The sequence below is a fragment of the Pleurodeles waltl genome, chromosome 6 (genome assembly GCF_031143425.1).
Source record: "Pleurodeles waltl isolate 20211129_DDA chromosome 6, aPleWal1.hap1.20221129, whole genome shotgun sequence".
Lineage (NCBI taxonomy): Eukaryota > Metazoa > Chordata > Amphibia > Caudata > Salamandridae > Pleurodeles > Pleurodeles waltl.
In genome coordinates, this window is record NC_090445.1 from 894,709,245 (window position 1) to 894,722,387 (window position 13,143).

The following is a 13,143-nucleotide window of genomic DNA, read 5'->3' on the forward strand; positions in this document are numbered from 1 at the left end:
TGTGTTAATGAGACCTCTAGTCAAGAAATACGTATATTTGGACTCATTCGTTTATCTGCACTCTCAGTGTTGATATGACAGAAAGTCATATTCTCACACTCTGCACCTGGCACCATGTTTTACCACTTGGAGTGCTGCTGGTCGATGATTTGCATATAGTGGATGATGGTACTGGTCAGTCTGTAGTAGGAAGAATCTTCAGTCAGTGGCGTAGCAAGAGTGCCATGGGCTCTAATGCAACTCAGGAAAGTGGGCCTCTTATCTGCTGGTTTAATGGTAGGTAAACAACTTTAGTTAAGGTGCAGCAGGCATCTCCGAGCCCGGACCCTCAAGCCCTTGGTCTCCGGTGCCTCTGCACCTGCTGCACTGTGGACAGCTACATCATTGTCTAGTGTATGAAACCTGTACGCTTGCTCAATGACTCTTTTTGCAAGAAGTGAAATTTACTAGGAACTAACAGTGCATTTAAGGTGGATTTAATACTGCGCTACTCTCAAAAATGTATTTCTATTTTTGAAATATGTAATTAAATGAGGAAATCTAATAACTATTAACTTGACATGACAGTTACACTTTGGATATCTCGGCTTGACAAGAAGCAGGTAAACGCCCTACTGCCCACTTACCACTGAGAGGATCAGGCACTGTGCAGAGCTTCTTCTTGTTAACGGCAGTTGAAAGGGGGTCGGTTTGTTTTCTGTCTGAAACCAAGCTCTCGCTCGATTGCGCTTTCCTTAGCTGCACCATGCGCTCCAGTTTTTTTATGCGTTTCCGTGAATGAGAAATGAAGCCAGGTCGGTGGCGTTCTAGCGCTTCCTGTTTCAAAAACAAATAGTGAAGTAAATTTTTCAGTTGCCAAAGGTCGTTACTGTGACCATTTTTGGTTGTTTCTTTTTTCTATTCAAGAAGAAGTAAATGTAAGTCCTCCAGTTCTTCTACTACACAATCTTCTACCCTTTCGGCATCATCCCACATCCAAGCCTGCTGCAAGTACCTGCCCTGCAGAGCATTAAAGAAAAAGCTAAATACACATCGCAAAATATTTAGATTTTGCATTCTGCCATTTTACTGCCATTTTACAATGGAAATCGCAAAATGACATGAAAAAATGCCTTTATGGAGTCTCTCCAAAGAATCTTCTTGAGCCCACAAGACAAGGGGATTTACCTTATCAACGAGACTCAAAGAAAAAGGGAATCCTCTGTGTTAACACGCGAATCACACTGAAGCTCGGACGTACTTCTCCTGCAGACATGGGAGTTTCAATGTGATGTGATGTAGGCAGAATGGCCTTTGGTATACAATTCTTTCCCTGCATATTGCTGACTTCTTTGTAATTGGTATGTGCCCTTAGTAAATGGAAGCCTATTAAGGCCAAGTTACCTAAAGCTCTTTTTGTGGCTGTGTGCAACTTGCTATCTCAGCACTGCTGTTTTCTTAATCCATCTGGCTAGTCTTTTGACAAAATATTGTTATTCCACAATCATTAAAAATGTAAATTTTAATATTGAAAGTCCTGGAACTCGAACAGCTATGGTGTCATGTTAGGAACATCCCGCCGGAGGAGTAGATTACTTTACTCAAAATCAACCTATGCAGTCCAATGGTAGAATTGCCATCTATACGTGTTTTTGTGCTTTACTCAAAACTGTGTTTTCCTTACCTAACAGAAAAAAGTATATATATTGCTGCTGTGATATCATTTCTCTACCCATGCAAAAAGATTCCAGTTTTTGATTTGCACTTGTACTTTGATCATGTATTTGCTACCAGAGAATTGTAATATATGTAGAACTCTCACAGTTGGAATTTGGGTCCTAATAGGTACAATTTATAAAGAGACTCATATTGTAAGCTATGGAAGTTTTATGTGGAAGAGTAATCAATTTGAACCTAATAGTTTTGATTGCAGTCCTTTTGGCGGTGTAGTTCATCTAAGGAATTTACACCGTAAGAGGCATTAACACTGACTGCAACACAAAACAAAACATGGAACCAGGGAGACAGAAACACAAATATTTTGTTGTGACCCCTGGCTTAGTTTTAATTGCAAGAGTAAGTCAGGAGTACTCCAAGAGAAATTTGCCGCTGCCCCTAGTCTCAGCAAAATATCTGTCAGTGAAGCCCAGGGAAAGGGAGATAAGGGCACTGGATCAGGAAGTTCGAAAAAATGGGTTAGGGAGACACAAACAAGGGTTTAGAGAAAGACTGGAACTGGAACCACAAGAAACGAATGACAGTTTTGTCATCAAACCTCCTTTTGTGGATATGGCCATGTTCCTTCCCCCCACTACACATCTCCATCCCAGCCACTACCTGCAAGTCATGTCCGACTGTACCCGAGCCCCCTTTAGCTGGTTCACCAAAGCTGGTGTAGTATTATTTCAGTGATTTATAGGGTTTATTGATTTTTGTGCAATCATGCCACATCCGTGCCACATCTGTGAATTCTTATAAATACAAAGCGGCCTCCACGATTGGCGGTAACACTCAACGCTCAGATAATTGCAAGTGTAAATAAGAGATACATGTTATTTTCTAAGAATACTAGTTTGAAAATTCCAATTTAAAATTAGGTCCATGATGATGTAATCTTGAAAATAACTATACATTTAAAATGAGGGATTTTGAGAGAAAAGAAGGTTTGCAAAGCAGATCATGTTTTGCAAATGCAAATTATGTGCTTCCAATGAAAAGTTTCATGGTGTAATTACTTCTGTACCATCATGCAATGTGAAAGAGTTTGTAAGGTAAATATCGCATCATTTCATTCACTTAATGGCCACTATGGATGAGCTACATAGCTAGAGAGATGTTGCAAGGCCACCCACAGACAAGAAATTTGTTTTTCACAATTGTGGCACTTGTTAAATAGTATTATAAAAAAAGATTGTAAAACTCTATATTGACCTGTTGTCGAGCATTACACCATATAATATGCAAGCATTTCTGACACTGATTGCATTGGTCAGCTATTGCCTTTAATCTGGCTAGTGTCAAATGTAAACCCCAACAATAGTTGTGTCTACCTTTTATTTCTATCAATGGATATATGTTGTGATACATGTTTTAACTATTCATCAGCATTCAAAGCTAAGATTCATTAAAACATTATTAGCTGTTTGAAACATTTCAAAATATGCCTGTGAGATATATGTAGAAAACCTGTCTGGATGCCTTTCCTCTATGGGTTCAATTACATAGTTTTACTTGATATTAGGTGTTTTAGAAAATTAAACCTTTAATTTCCTTTTTTTAATGGAAGCTGAAGTGTGATTCCATCACCAGCACCTTAAGTACAGAATTTTGTTGGTAGCCATCTTAGTGTTGGGGGCAACAAGCATGCTACTCTATACCATACCGTGGGCCTCATTTAGTTTGTTGTGCACTCTATTTAACTCAGTGTATCTATCTGCACATATGTTCAGCAGGAGGGGCCGAGGAAAAGAACACACAATTGATGTGCTTCTGACACCTACTCTTAGCTCCCAAATGAGCTATTGCTTGTTAAATTTTGCTATGGAATATAGAAGGGATTCTCCATCAAAACAGATTGATGTATAGACAAATATTGACACATATTAATGGTAAGAAGAAACGCTTCTAGGTCATTGTATATTCAAGCAAATTAAAGTGACACACCAGTAAAAGCAGCAGCACAAGGGACTGATTTAATGATATATTGATTTCTTCCTCAACAGGGAAAATGAGAAAATGTGTTTAGGCATTGTTAAGACATTCCACATGAATAAACCATTGATGTGGGCCGGATGTACAGCACAATGTTTATTTTCAAGGAAATCATTATTCAATCTGCTAAATGATTGCACTGTGGTGAATTCATATTTGTAAATGTTGTCTTTTCCCTCCTTATAAAACACCAACTACATGCTACAGAAAATCATATTTGTTCTTGCATTACGTCAGGCGAAAAAAATATTAAAAGAGAGTACATAATCATTGCTGAGTTTTACAAAACATGTCAGAATAAGGTTCTGAAAGTTCCCTCAAAATTAAGAAAAGAGTCAGTGCACTGTCGTCAGGTAGTTCTGCTCTAATTTGAATGTCAATCAACTTAAAATCAATACTTGTGGCCTGCTTTGCACTTGGCCTCTGATAGTGGGTCATCACTGTGTGACAACAGGCAATAGCCAGGGCTCACCTTTTCTCTGATGAGCTGAAGGACACTAATGGCTGACTCTGTTCTCGAGGTGGGTTAGCTTGAAAATGTGTGACAAATTGAAGGAGTGCAATATTTATATATTGTGACTGATGATTTTTAATTTGCACATTTCACATTTCTTCCACCCCACAGGAAATGGCATCATCTCATGTCCCGGAATTGAAGGAGAGGTGCCAGGCTGAAAATGCTGTTTTAACTATTTCTGACCTTGATGTATGGGTCTCGGATAGCATCATGGTGACATTGCTATGAATTTGGTTGATTAAATTTGTTGCTTAATTATCGGACACTTGTGATGGGGCATGTTACCTTTACATCTTTTGATACTATGACTGGAAGGCCCAGGACATCATCAGTGCTCGGGTGCATGATCTTAAATTCAGAAAAATAATACTGACATACACAAATATCACCAAACAAATATTGAAACCATAAAATGACAAATCTATACAAAATAAAGATGCAAATATTGATGACAAAAAAATGTGGAAAAATATCTAAAATGCAACAACATCTGAAACAAAAACAAAGTAATAACACATATCACCTATACATTAAAACAAAGGCAACAACAAAAATCATGATAAGAAGTATGTTGAATAAAAGAAAATTTACCTAATTCCAAATAAAACATCAAAAAATATCTTACATTTTTGTAAACGTATATGAATAAGTCAAAACATAATTAATTACATAAAATATATACAAAAACACTTATAGTTTTCCGCATAAATGGTGCAAAAAAACTAATTCAAACCAATCTCCAACCATTCTATCAAATTAAACTGAAAAACAGGTACAAATTAAAAAGATTATCTATTTTAACAAACAGTATAAAAAGGCTGCAAAATATTCAAATACAAATCTTCCTCAAGAGTTACAGCAGGCCAGTGTCTGGTTGCAGGTCTGCAATCTTAAAAAACAAGACTTCAACATTTCAATGAACCATTAAATACTACAAACAAAGGCCCTCATTATGACCCTGGCGGTAAATTCCACTTACCTCCACGCTGACGGATGCCAACTTACCGCCGCCGCGGGGGAAATCCGTTCACTATTATATGACACACACACACCAATCCGACAGAATTCAGCCACAGACACAAATCCACCAGACCAAAAGTCAGTGATAAACTGGCGGTATCAAAACCCACATGGTTACGCCAACAGAACAACGCCCACCACATTATGACGCACGAATCACCACAGCGGACATTCAACGGCGGTAAACCATTGGAGGTACATACCGCTGCACTCACAATGGACACTCACATACAAAACAACACCACATTGGACAATTCAAACAACACACACCTGACACCCAGACACACACCACACCCACACACCTACACCACTATAAAACACACACCCATGTTATCCACAACCCTTTACAATTACAAATCATTGGCAAGAGACTGACACCAAGACCACTGACACAACTACATATACACACCACATACACTCATACATCCCTCACGCACCCCACTTCACACACCCAAACACATTACCCAACACACCCTCACCAACACACATCACATAACATCCATGGCACCACAAAGGCACCCCAGTTTCACTGAGGAAGATTTAAGGGTCATGGTGGAGGAGATCGTCAGGGTAGAGCCACAGCTATTCCTCAGGACAAAGGCATCATGCACCGACCCAGGATATTTAGCATTGACGTGGGAGATGTACTGGTCCACCAAGCACACCATCTGCACATTCATGGAGTGGAAACTTTTACGATTCCTGTACACCTGTTCATTCTGGCAGGGGGATGACAAACGCAATATGTGTCCCAACAATCGCCCCAATAATATTGGGGATACATCCCATTGCATAGAATACGGCCTTCACTGTGGCCAAATCTTCCACCTGGGGGAAAGCAATGTAGCTGCACATGTGTTTTACCAGGGCAGACAAGACTCTTGCCCGCATGATTGAGAAAATTGGCTGTGACATTCCTGCTGCCAAGCCCATTGTCACTTGGAAAGAACCAGTTGCCAGGAAATGGAGCACTGATAGAACATGCACAAGAGGGGGGACCCCAGTGGGATGATGGATAGCTGATATCTGGTCAGGCTCCAACTGGGCACACAGCTCTGTGATTGTGGCCCTGCCCAGTCTAGTCTATAGCTGAGTATAATGTGCCTGTCCTCCATTGTAGCTAAGTCCACCAGGGGTCTGTACACGGGGGTATGTCTCCATCTCCTATTCATCCGCAGCGGTAGGTATCTAAGGGACACAAGAGTGAGTAGGCTGTCACAATTTGAACAACTAAACCACAACAGCAGTCCACATCGTGCAATTACTTATTGTGAAAGTGTAAATTTCTAAGGATGTGCCTATTTATCCTGTGATGCAGCAATTCTCAATAGGCCTGTTCCCCCCCTGAAATGGTGGCCGCCTGTCCTGTGTGGAGGGACAGGTGGAAGTGAGGTAATACCGCTGAGGTTGGGCGTCATGGCAGTAGGCAGGTCGTGAACCACCATACAATTCCTCATTGTATAATATTGGGCCCTATGGAGTACAGTGTCCAATGGGAATCTACGCCGGCGGTGACATTGTACACCACCATGGACGTGACTGCCATTTTCTAAATCATTCCTTACTTGTTTCCTGACCTTCAACAGGAGAAGACCTACACTGCGTGTGCTGCTGTGACCTGTTTCTGGAACCTACCATGGCCCGTGCGACCGGGGAAAGGGTCCCAGCCTTCACTTCGGAGGAGTTGGAGTAACTGGTGGATGGGGTCGTACACCAGTACAGACTGCTGTATGGGCCTCCAGACCAACAGGTGAATACACTGTGGGCATGATTCATGTGGCATGGATGCATGGAGATGTGTGTGAAGGCACTGTATAAGGGGGGGATTTTCTGTTGGTGGTGTACATGTTGTGCGCTGGGCAATGTGTGTGCCAATGGTGATGGAAACTGGTATGGTGGGCCATGTGTTTGACAGGCTGGACTGTTAGTTTAATAGTGTTCTCCTGTCTTTATTGCCTCTGCAGGTTCGTGCCCATCAAAAGAAGGGAATATGGTGTGCCATTGCCAAGTAGGTGTGGACCCTGGGGGTCTATGGCAGGCGGAGCACCCAATGTCGAGAACGGAGGGCGAGGGGATCACCGCGGCAGAGACTGGAGGAGACACAGACTCTGATATCTCCTACGATGGGAGCTTTCCGGTGGTGGCGGACACCTCTGTGACCACCCCAGCTGCAGGTACATCCGCCAACCCCGTACCAGCATCGTCCTCCCAGTAGCCCCTCAGATAATATCCCGTGCCTGCTCACCCAGGAGGGTGGGCATCTCCTTCGTCCCAAGCACCATAGGCCCTGCCCCAGTGAGCCCAGATGCCCTAAGTGAGGAGGCTATTGACCTCCTGAGATCCGTGTGAAGAGTCCTGCATCACCAGGGAAGAGTGTGAAGGGGCCTACACCGCCTGTGAAGAAGGGGAAGGGGCCTGCACCAGCTGTGAAGAAGGGGAAGGAGCCTGCACCACTAGGCAGAGTGGGGAAGAGCCCATCCACCCCTTCCAGGAAGGGTAAGGGATCCACGACCCATGGACAGGAGGAGTAAAGGCACTATGCGCCAGTGGAAGCTGTCAACCTAACAGTGCCACCACCACCAGCTGTCACGGGCCCACACCGCCAGCTGTGGCAGTGCAACCATCAAGGAGTGCAGGGGCTGCCCAGGAGTCTCCTCCAAACACCACCGCAATGCAGCCATCGGACAATGCAGGGGCTGCCCATTAGGCTCCTCCAACCACCACCACAGTGCAGCCATCGGACAGTGCAGGAGCTGCCCAGGAGGCTCCTCCAACCACCACCACAATGCAGCCATCGGACACAGCAGGGGCTGCCCAGTAGGCTCCTCCAACCACTACCACAGTGCAGCCATCGGACAGTGCAGGAGCTGCCCAGGAGGCTCCTCCAACCACCACCACAGTGCAGCCATCACCGCCAGCGGATGCCATGTAGGCCACCCTCCAAGGGCTGCAGTGCGGGCAGCCCCCTCCAGAACCAAGGGGCAAGTCACCCACTTGAGAGACTGTGGCTTGCACTCACCAGGAAAAAGCAATGGGCATGTTGCCCCCTTCAGAACCAGGGGGCAAGTCACCCACTTGAGAGACTGTGGCCTTGCGCTCCCCAGGACAAAGCAATGGGCATGTTGCCCCATCCAGAACCAGTGGGGACATTCCCGTATTCGACTGAGGTTCCCCCATCCCTCTTAGGTGCCTTCCCATTTGCAAAATGATGCCCCTGCAGTGTTCTCTCTGGCTGTGTCAGGAAACAGGTTGGGCCTTGGACAGTGCTCTATGGCCTTGTGTGCCCTCATTACCTTGGACTGGGCACTGGCCCATTAAGGACATTTGTATATATTTGGTTTGTGTGGTGGATTTTGCTATGCTAATACATTATCGTTACTCCAGCATTATGGTCTGTGTTTTATTGTGCTGTGTGTCGTGTGCCATTGGTTTGCGTGTGCAGCTGGTTGTGTGTATGGTGTGTGTGTGTCGGATGTGTGTTGTGCATGTGTGTGTCACTCTCGTTTTCCTCCCTCCCTCGTGTGCTAGGCGGCTGTACTCACCGTCATCATCTTCATCGGCATTGGTGTTCCAGGTGGAGCATGATGTAGAAGATCATCGGGAAGAATTGCAGTTCAGGTTCCAGGCAGCGTGGTTCTTCCCTGTGTCTCCCATGGTGAGATTTTTCACTTCTGAGCTCTGTTTCCGCCAGGCTTTTGTTGGCTTTGGTACTGGCCCAGAAAAGGTGGTGGTTTTGTGTATTGTAATATGGTGGGCGGTACTTTGTCTCCCACCTGGCTGTTGATGGCTATCGCAGTGGTGACTGTTGTTTCCGCTGCAGCGGTTGGTGTGGTACATTGGCTGTCTATGGGAGTTATCACCACTATTGTCATAATTTTGCGTCACATACCACCAGCCTGTTGGCAGTATTACCCCCACTTTATCACTCACCGCCAGGGTCGTAATGAGGGCCATAGTGTTTACGCTCCATTATTCTGATGGGCAATGCACTACTCGGTGGGAGCATAGAGTTAGTGATTTCATAATGCATAAAGGTTACAGCTTTTTAGTTTTTTTTCATAGTGTCATGAATTCTGCAATATTCCTCTAACCTAGATTTATCGTGCAATCCTTTGTATATGAAGTCTACAGCTATTATTTACTTTGAGTTATAAAGGATTAATCACGTCTTTAGGGACTTTGACATGACTACAGTTGTTATGCTGCTTGTCCACAAGTTTCTGTGATGCCATTTGTGAGTAGCTCTTCATATCATTACCTATGGCAATCAATTAACTATATAGAAACGTTGCAACATTACCAATGATAAATATGGAGCATGATGTTAACAAATTGTGGTTTAAATATTGTCCCCTAAATACTGTATACAGAAATATTACGTTTTTGGATGTAATAATTTAAAAACTACACACAATGGAGCAATATGTTTGTAAAGAAAATTCAGAGCATTAAATTTTTGTCAAATCATAATTTATTTACTGATAAAGGAACTTGTGTTTAGTTGGATTCTTGTTTTGTGCATGTAGGAACACTCATTCATGCTGTAATTGAGTTGTAGATTATGTATATGAATGTGTTGTGAATGGCTAGCAGGCATCATGTAGATTAGATATGCAATGATAATGTAAAGTGTATAGTCATGCAATAGAAATTCAGTTTATTCAGTTGGCAATCAAACAATATATTGTAGTTTGATAACTGTATGCTCTGCCTCCTTAAAAATACTGCTTTTCCTGTTAATTGTTCCTATAATTGACAGCCAGAGCTATTGCATTTTTTCACAGTTGTTGAACTGGGATTAAGATTAAGATATATATTCTTCTCGCCTCTTCTGTTTTGTGTACCAGATGTTAATGGGAAGACTATTCGGTTTAGTCAGATGTATTGAATATTTCTACTTGTACTAACTAGGACTCAATGGGTGTTGTTTTGCCAGAGTGGAAGTAAGGAGAGACTGGTCGGTCAATTCCCAGTGGATCCAGGCAGGAAAATGGCAAGTGTTTACTGTCTACCTAAATGTTGAGGGTGTTTAATAGCTTGTAGCCTTGCTGGAAGTGAGTTTAACAGATTGGACTGAGAAGGAGGTGTGGCTCATGGTTTTATTCATTTAAGGAATGCAGAGTACCTTACTGAAAATATTTATCAGTAGGAAAATTGGGGCTGTGCGGTTGAAAATTACCATCTTTTGTGTAGTGCTACACAAAAAACTGCCAGATTTTTGCTTTGACTGTTTCTGCAGGCTATAGAACTCAGTGTACTTTACCCCAGCAACCTGTTGGGAAAAGTCTATGCTCCCTCTTCAGAATGATACAATTCATACCCCTTAATGGCATATTTAACTTATCTCTAAGTAACTAATGTGGCACCCACTGCAGTGACGGTGCAAACATGACTGAAGGCCTACCATTTGTAGCCTGGATGTTGCAGATTTGAAATTGCAAATACGACCTGTCAACATAATCCACTTTGAAAGGCCAAAACTTTCCTTTTAAATATCTGTAAGCCACCCCTAAGTAGGCATGATTGTCCATTAGGCAAGAAGTATGGTATTTAAAAGTAGGACATGTAGAAGTTTAATGTTACACATGTTCTTACAGTGAAAAGGCTGGAGAGCTATTTTCACTGTAGCAGGTTAGATGGTCCCATAACAATGCACTGGAATACAATATTAATAATGTTATATTTGGCAAGGAAACTGTTACAAAACCGATTATTGGAATTGTGAAGCATTCATGGCAAGCTCAATTCACTGGTGAAGATGGCTTGTCATAATTTTGGAAAAGTTGTTTTTAGAAAGTTATCTTTTTCTGTCTAAAACCTCTGGAGGTCCATTTGCATGAGCCCAAATTGTCATTTTGCAGCTGAATAGCCCCTTTGATGAGGTATGAACTTGCTCATGGAGCAGGGATAAGAGGGCCTTGGGTGTGGAGAGGTATTGCTTGACAGGATGCTCAGTGGGCTATGCCTAGGAAATTCATTTCCTTCAAGGAGGTCTAATGTGTCACAGACAAATGTTAGCTGATACGTAGGCAGACCCTTCCTTTTTTCCTTCAGTCAAACAGGCACTTGTCCCATTGAGAGAGAAGTAGCCCCATAACTGGTTTAGAATTATCGCAGCGGTTACTCATTTCAATTGACACACTTCAAGTGGAGGCTCTTCACAATGGTAAAAAGGAATCTCCATCTTGGATTTAGGCTGAAAGTAGCATAGTGGAACTTTTGCACAACTGACTGGGCAAGAGCAAGCAGACACCCTCACCCACAAGCTCATGCCAATGATAAATGTGGTATCCATAATATCCTCCTTAGAACACTTTCTGGAATTGTTGAATAATAGAAGAGGACTGGACCTGCTGTCTGTGACTTGTGAAGGGCATAGAAGATTGAACCTGCTCTTCCTTTTGTACCCAGGACAAAGAAGAGGACTCCAAGGGTTATAAGACAGACCTTCTGTTTCAGCTACAGGGACACAACAAGTTAAAAGAGGCCGTTCCTGCAACTGCAAAACTAACCAGTTCCAACTGAACTTGCCTGGACACTGGTCCTGGAGTGATCCTTGACCTCCCAAGTATTTTGCCCAATGTCCTCAACCCTTGACTAGTATCAAAGTGTACACCTCCTAACATATCCTGAAACCTGGGACTTAGAAACCTTTTGACTATAAGAACCTCCGGAGGACCAGGACTGATTAGTGAAGGTGTGTTTCTGCTGGACCAAAGATTCAGGTTGGTCCCACTCTGAGCTTTTCTGCAGGAACAATTCAGATCCAGCAGGACTCCTGAAGAAGGTATCTGGCCTCATAGAGCCATTTTCAGCTGAACTCTGCAGCCTGCTGGAAAAATCCAAGCTTCAAAACATTTACTGAGTATGAAGGTAGAAATCTTCGCCCACTGAAGGGGACAAAAATATCCAGACGGAGAGGACCCAGTCCTTCACTGTGTGTAAAATTCTAACTTCTCTGGCTATGATCTTTCCTGCCAAAAGTCGATGGCTTTACCAAGACCTCATCCAGTGCTTATCCATGAAGTGAAGCCCATAGCCTGCTGCTTCACACTGCTGAAGATTCTTGGCATTCATTCCAGAGAATACGTTTGAAGGTAAGTGCCAGTGGTTGGCGCTTATCACTTTTTAGTGCTATTTTGAACTTTAAATTGTAAAAATTCATATCTTTGGTTTCCTGTATTGGATTTTTGTAATATCAGAGTCAATTTATTGACCAAAAAGTACTCTGAGCTTCTACATTGGTAAGGGAGTTTTCTTGTGTTTGTTTACTTTACCACTGTTTTGGTGCTGCATGACTACTATAAACATTGCTTCTAAAGTAAGCCTGTCTGCTATATACTATAGATACCAGGAGATTAAACTCAGATTAATTTAATTACTTTAGTGGTTCACTCTATCAAGGACTGTGGTTGTTATTTGATGTGGGTGCTCACCCTTCCTCAATTAATACCCCAAATGTTTACACTTGACATTTATTGCTTTTATGTAATGCACATCATTTTGAATGGAGAGGAAATCCTTGATGGGCTTTAGAACTGGAGACATGGCCTCACAGGACGACATGTAGAAGTTATGTTTCCACTATATTGCTGAAAGTGGTACTCAGCAACACAAACCATTTTCTAAACCCCTTGATAACAAAGCAAGAGAAATGGCTGGTTGGACCATCTGTTGAAATCCAATATGTGGGAAAATATGGCATAGTACCAGCATGATATACTATCACATTTCCCACCGCACTTACATGCACTTTGTTGTTTGGGCCTCCCCTTTGTGGCTAAAACCTTTATACATAGATGAGAAATACCATTTTTGCATAGTTTTTATCAGTTTTAACCAGCGCCTTTGTACTATTTTCTTAAGTTCAGACAGACATTGGTCTACTTGTCAACCCACACATGCTTGATACTGTT

At 42.6% G+C, this 13,143-nt stretch overlaps 1 protein-coding gene across 1 annotated transcript in view; it reads right to left on the minus strand.

Annotated features, from left to right (window-relative positions):
• C6H10orf90 (chromosome 6 C10orf90 homolog) overlaps positions 1–13,143 on the minus strand; it is a 655,134-nt gene that overhangs the window by 70,126 nt on the left and 571,865 nt on the right. Inside the window, exon 6 of the mRNA XM_069242456.1 lies at positions 627–816. Coding sequence (XP_069098557.1) covers positions 627–816 — 190 coding nt within the window. The remainder of the gene's footprint in view (positions 1–626; positions 817–13,143) is intronic.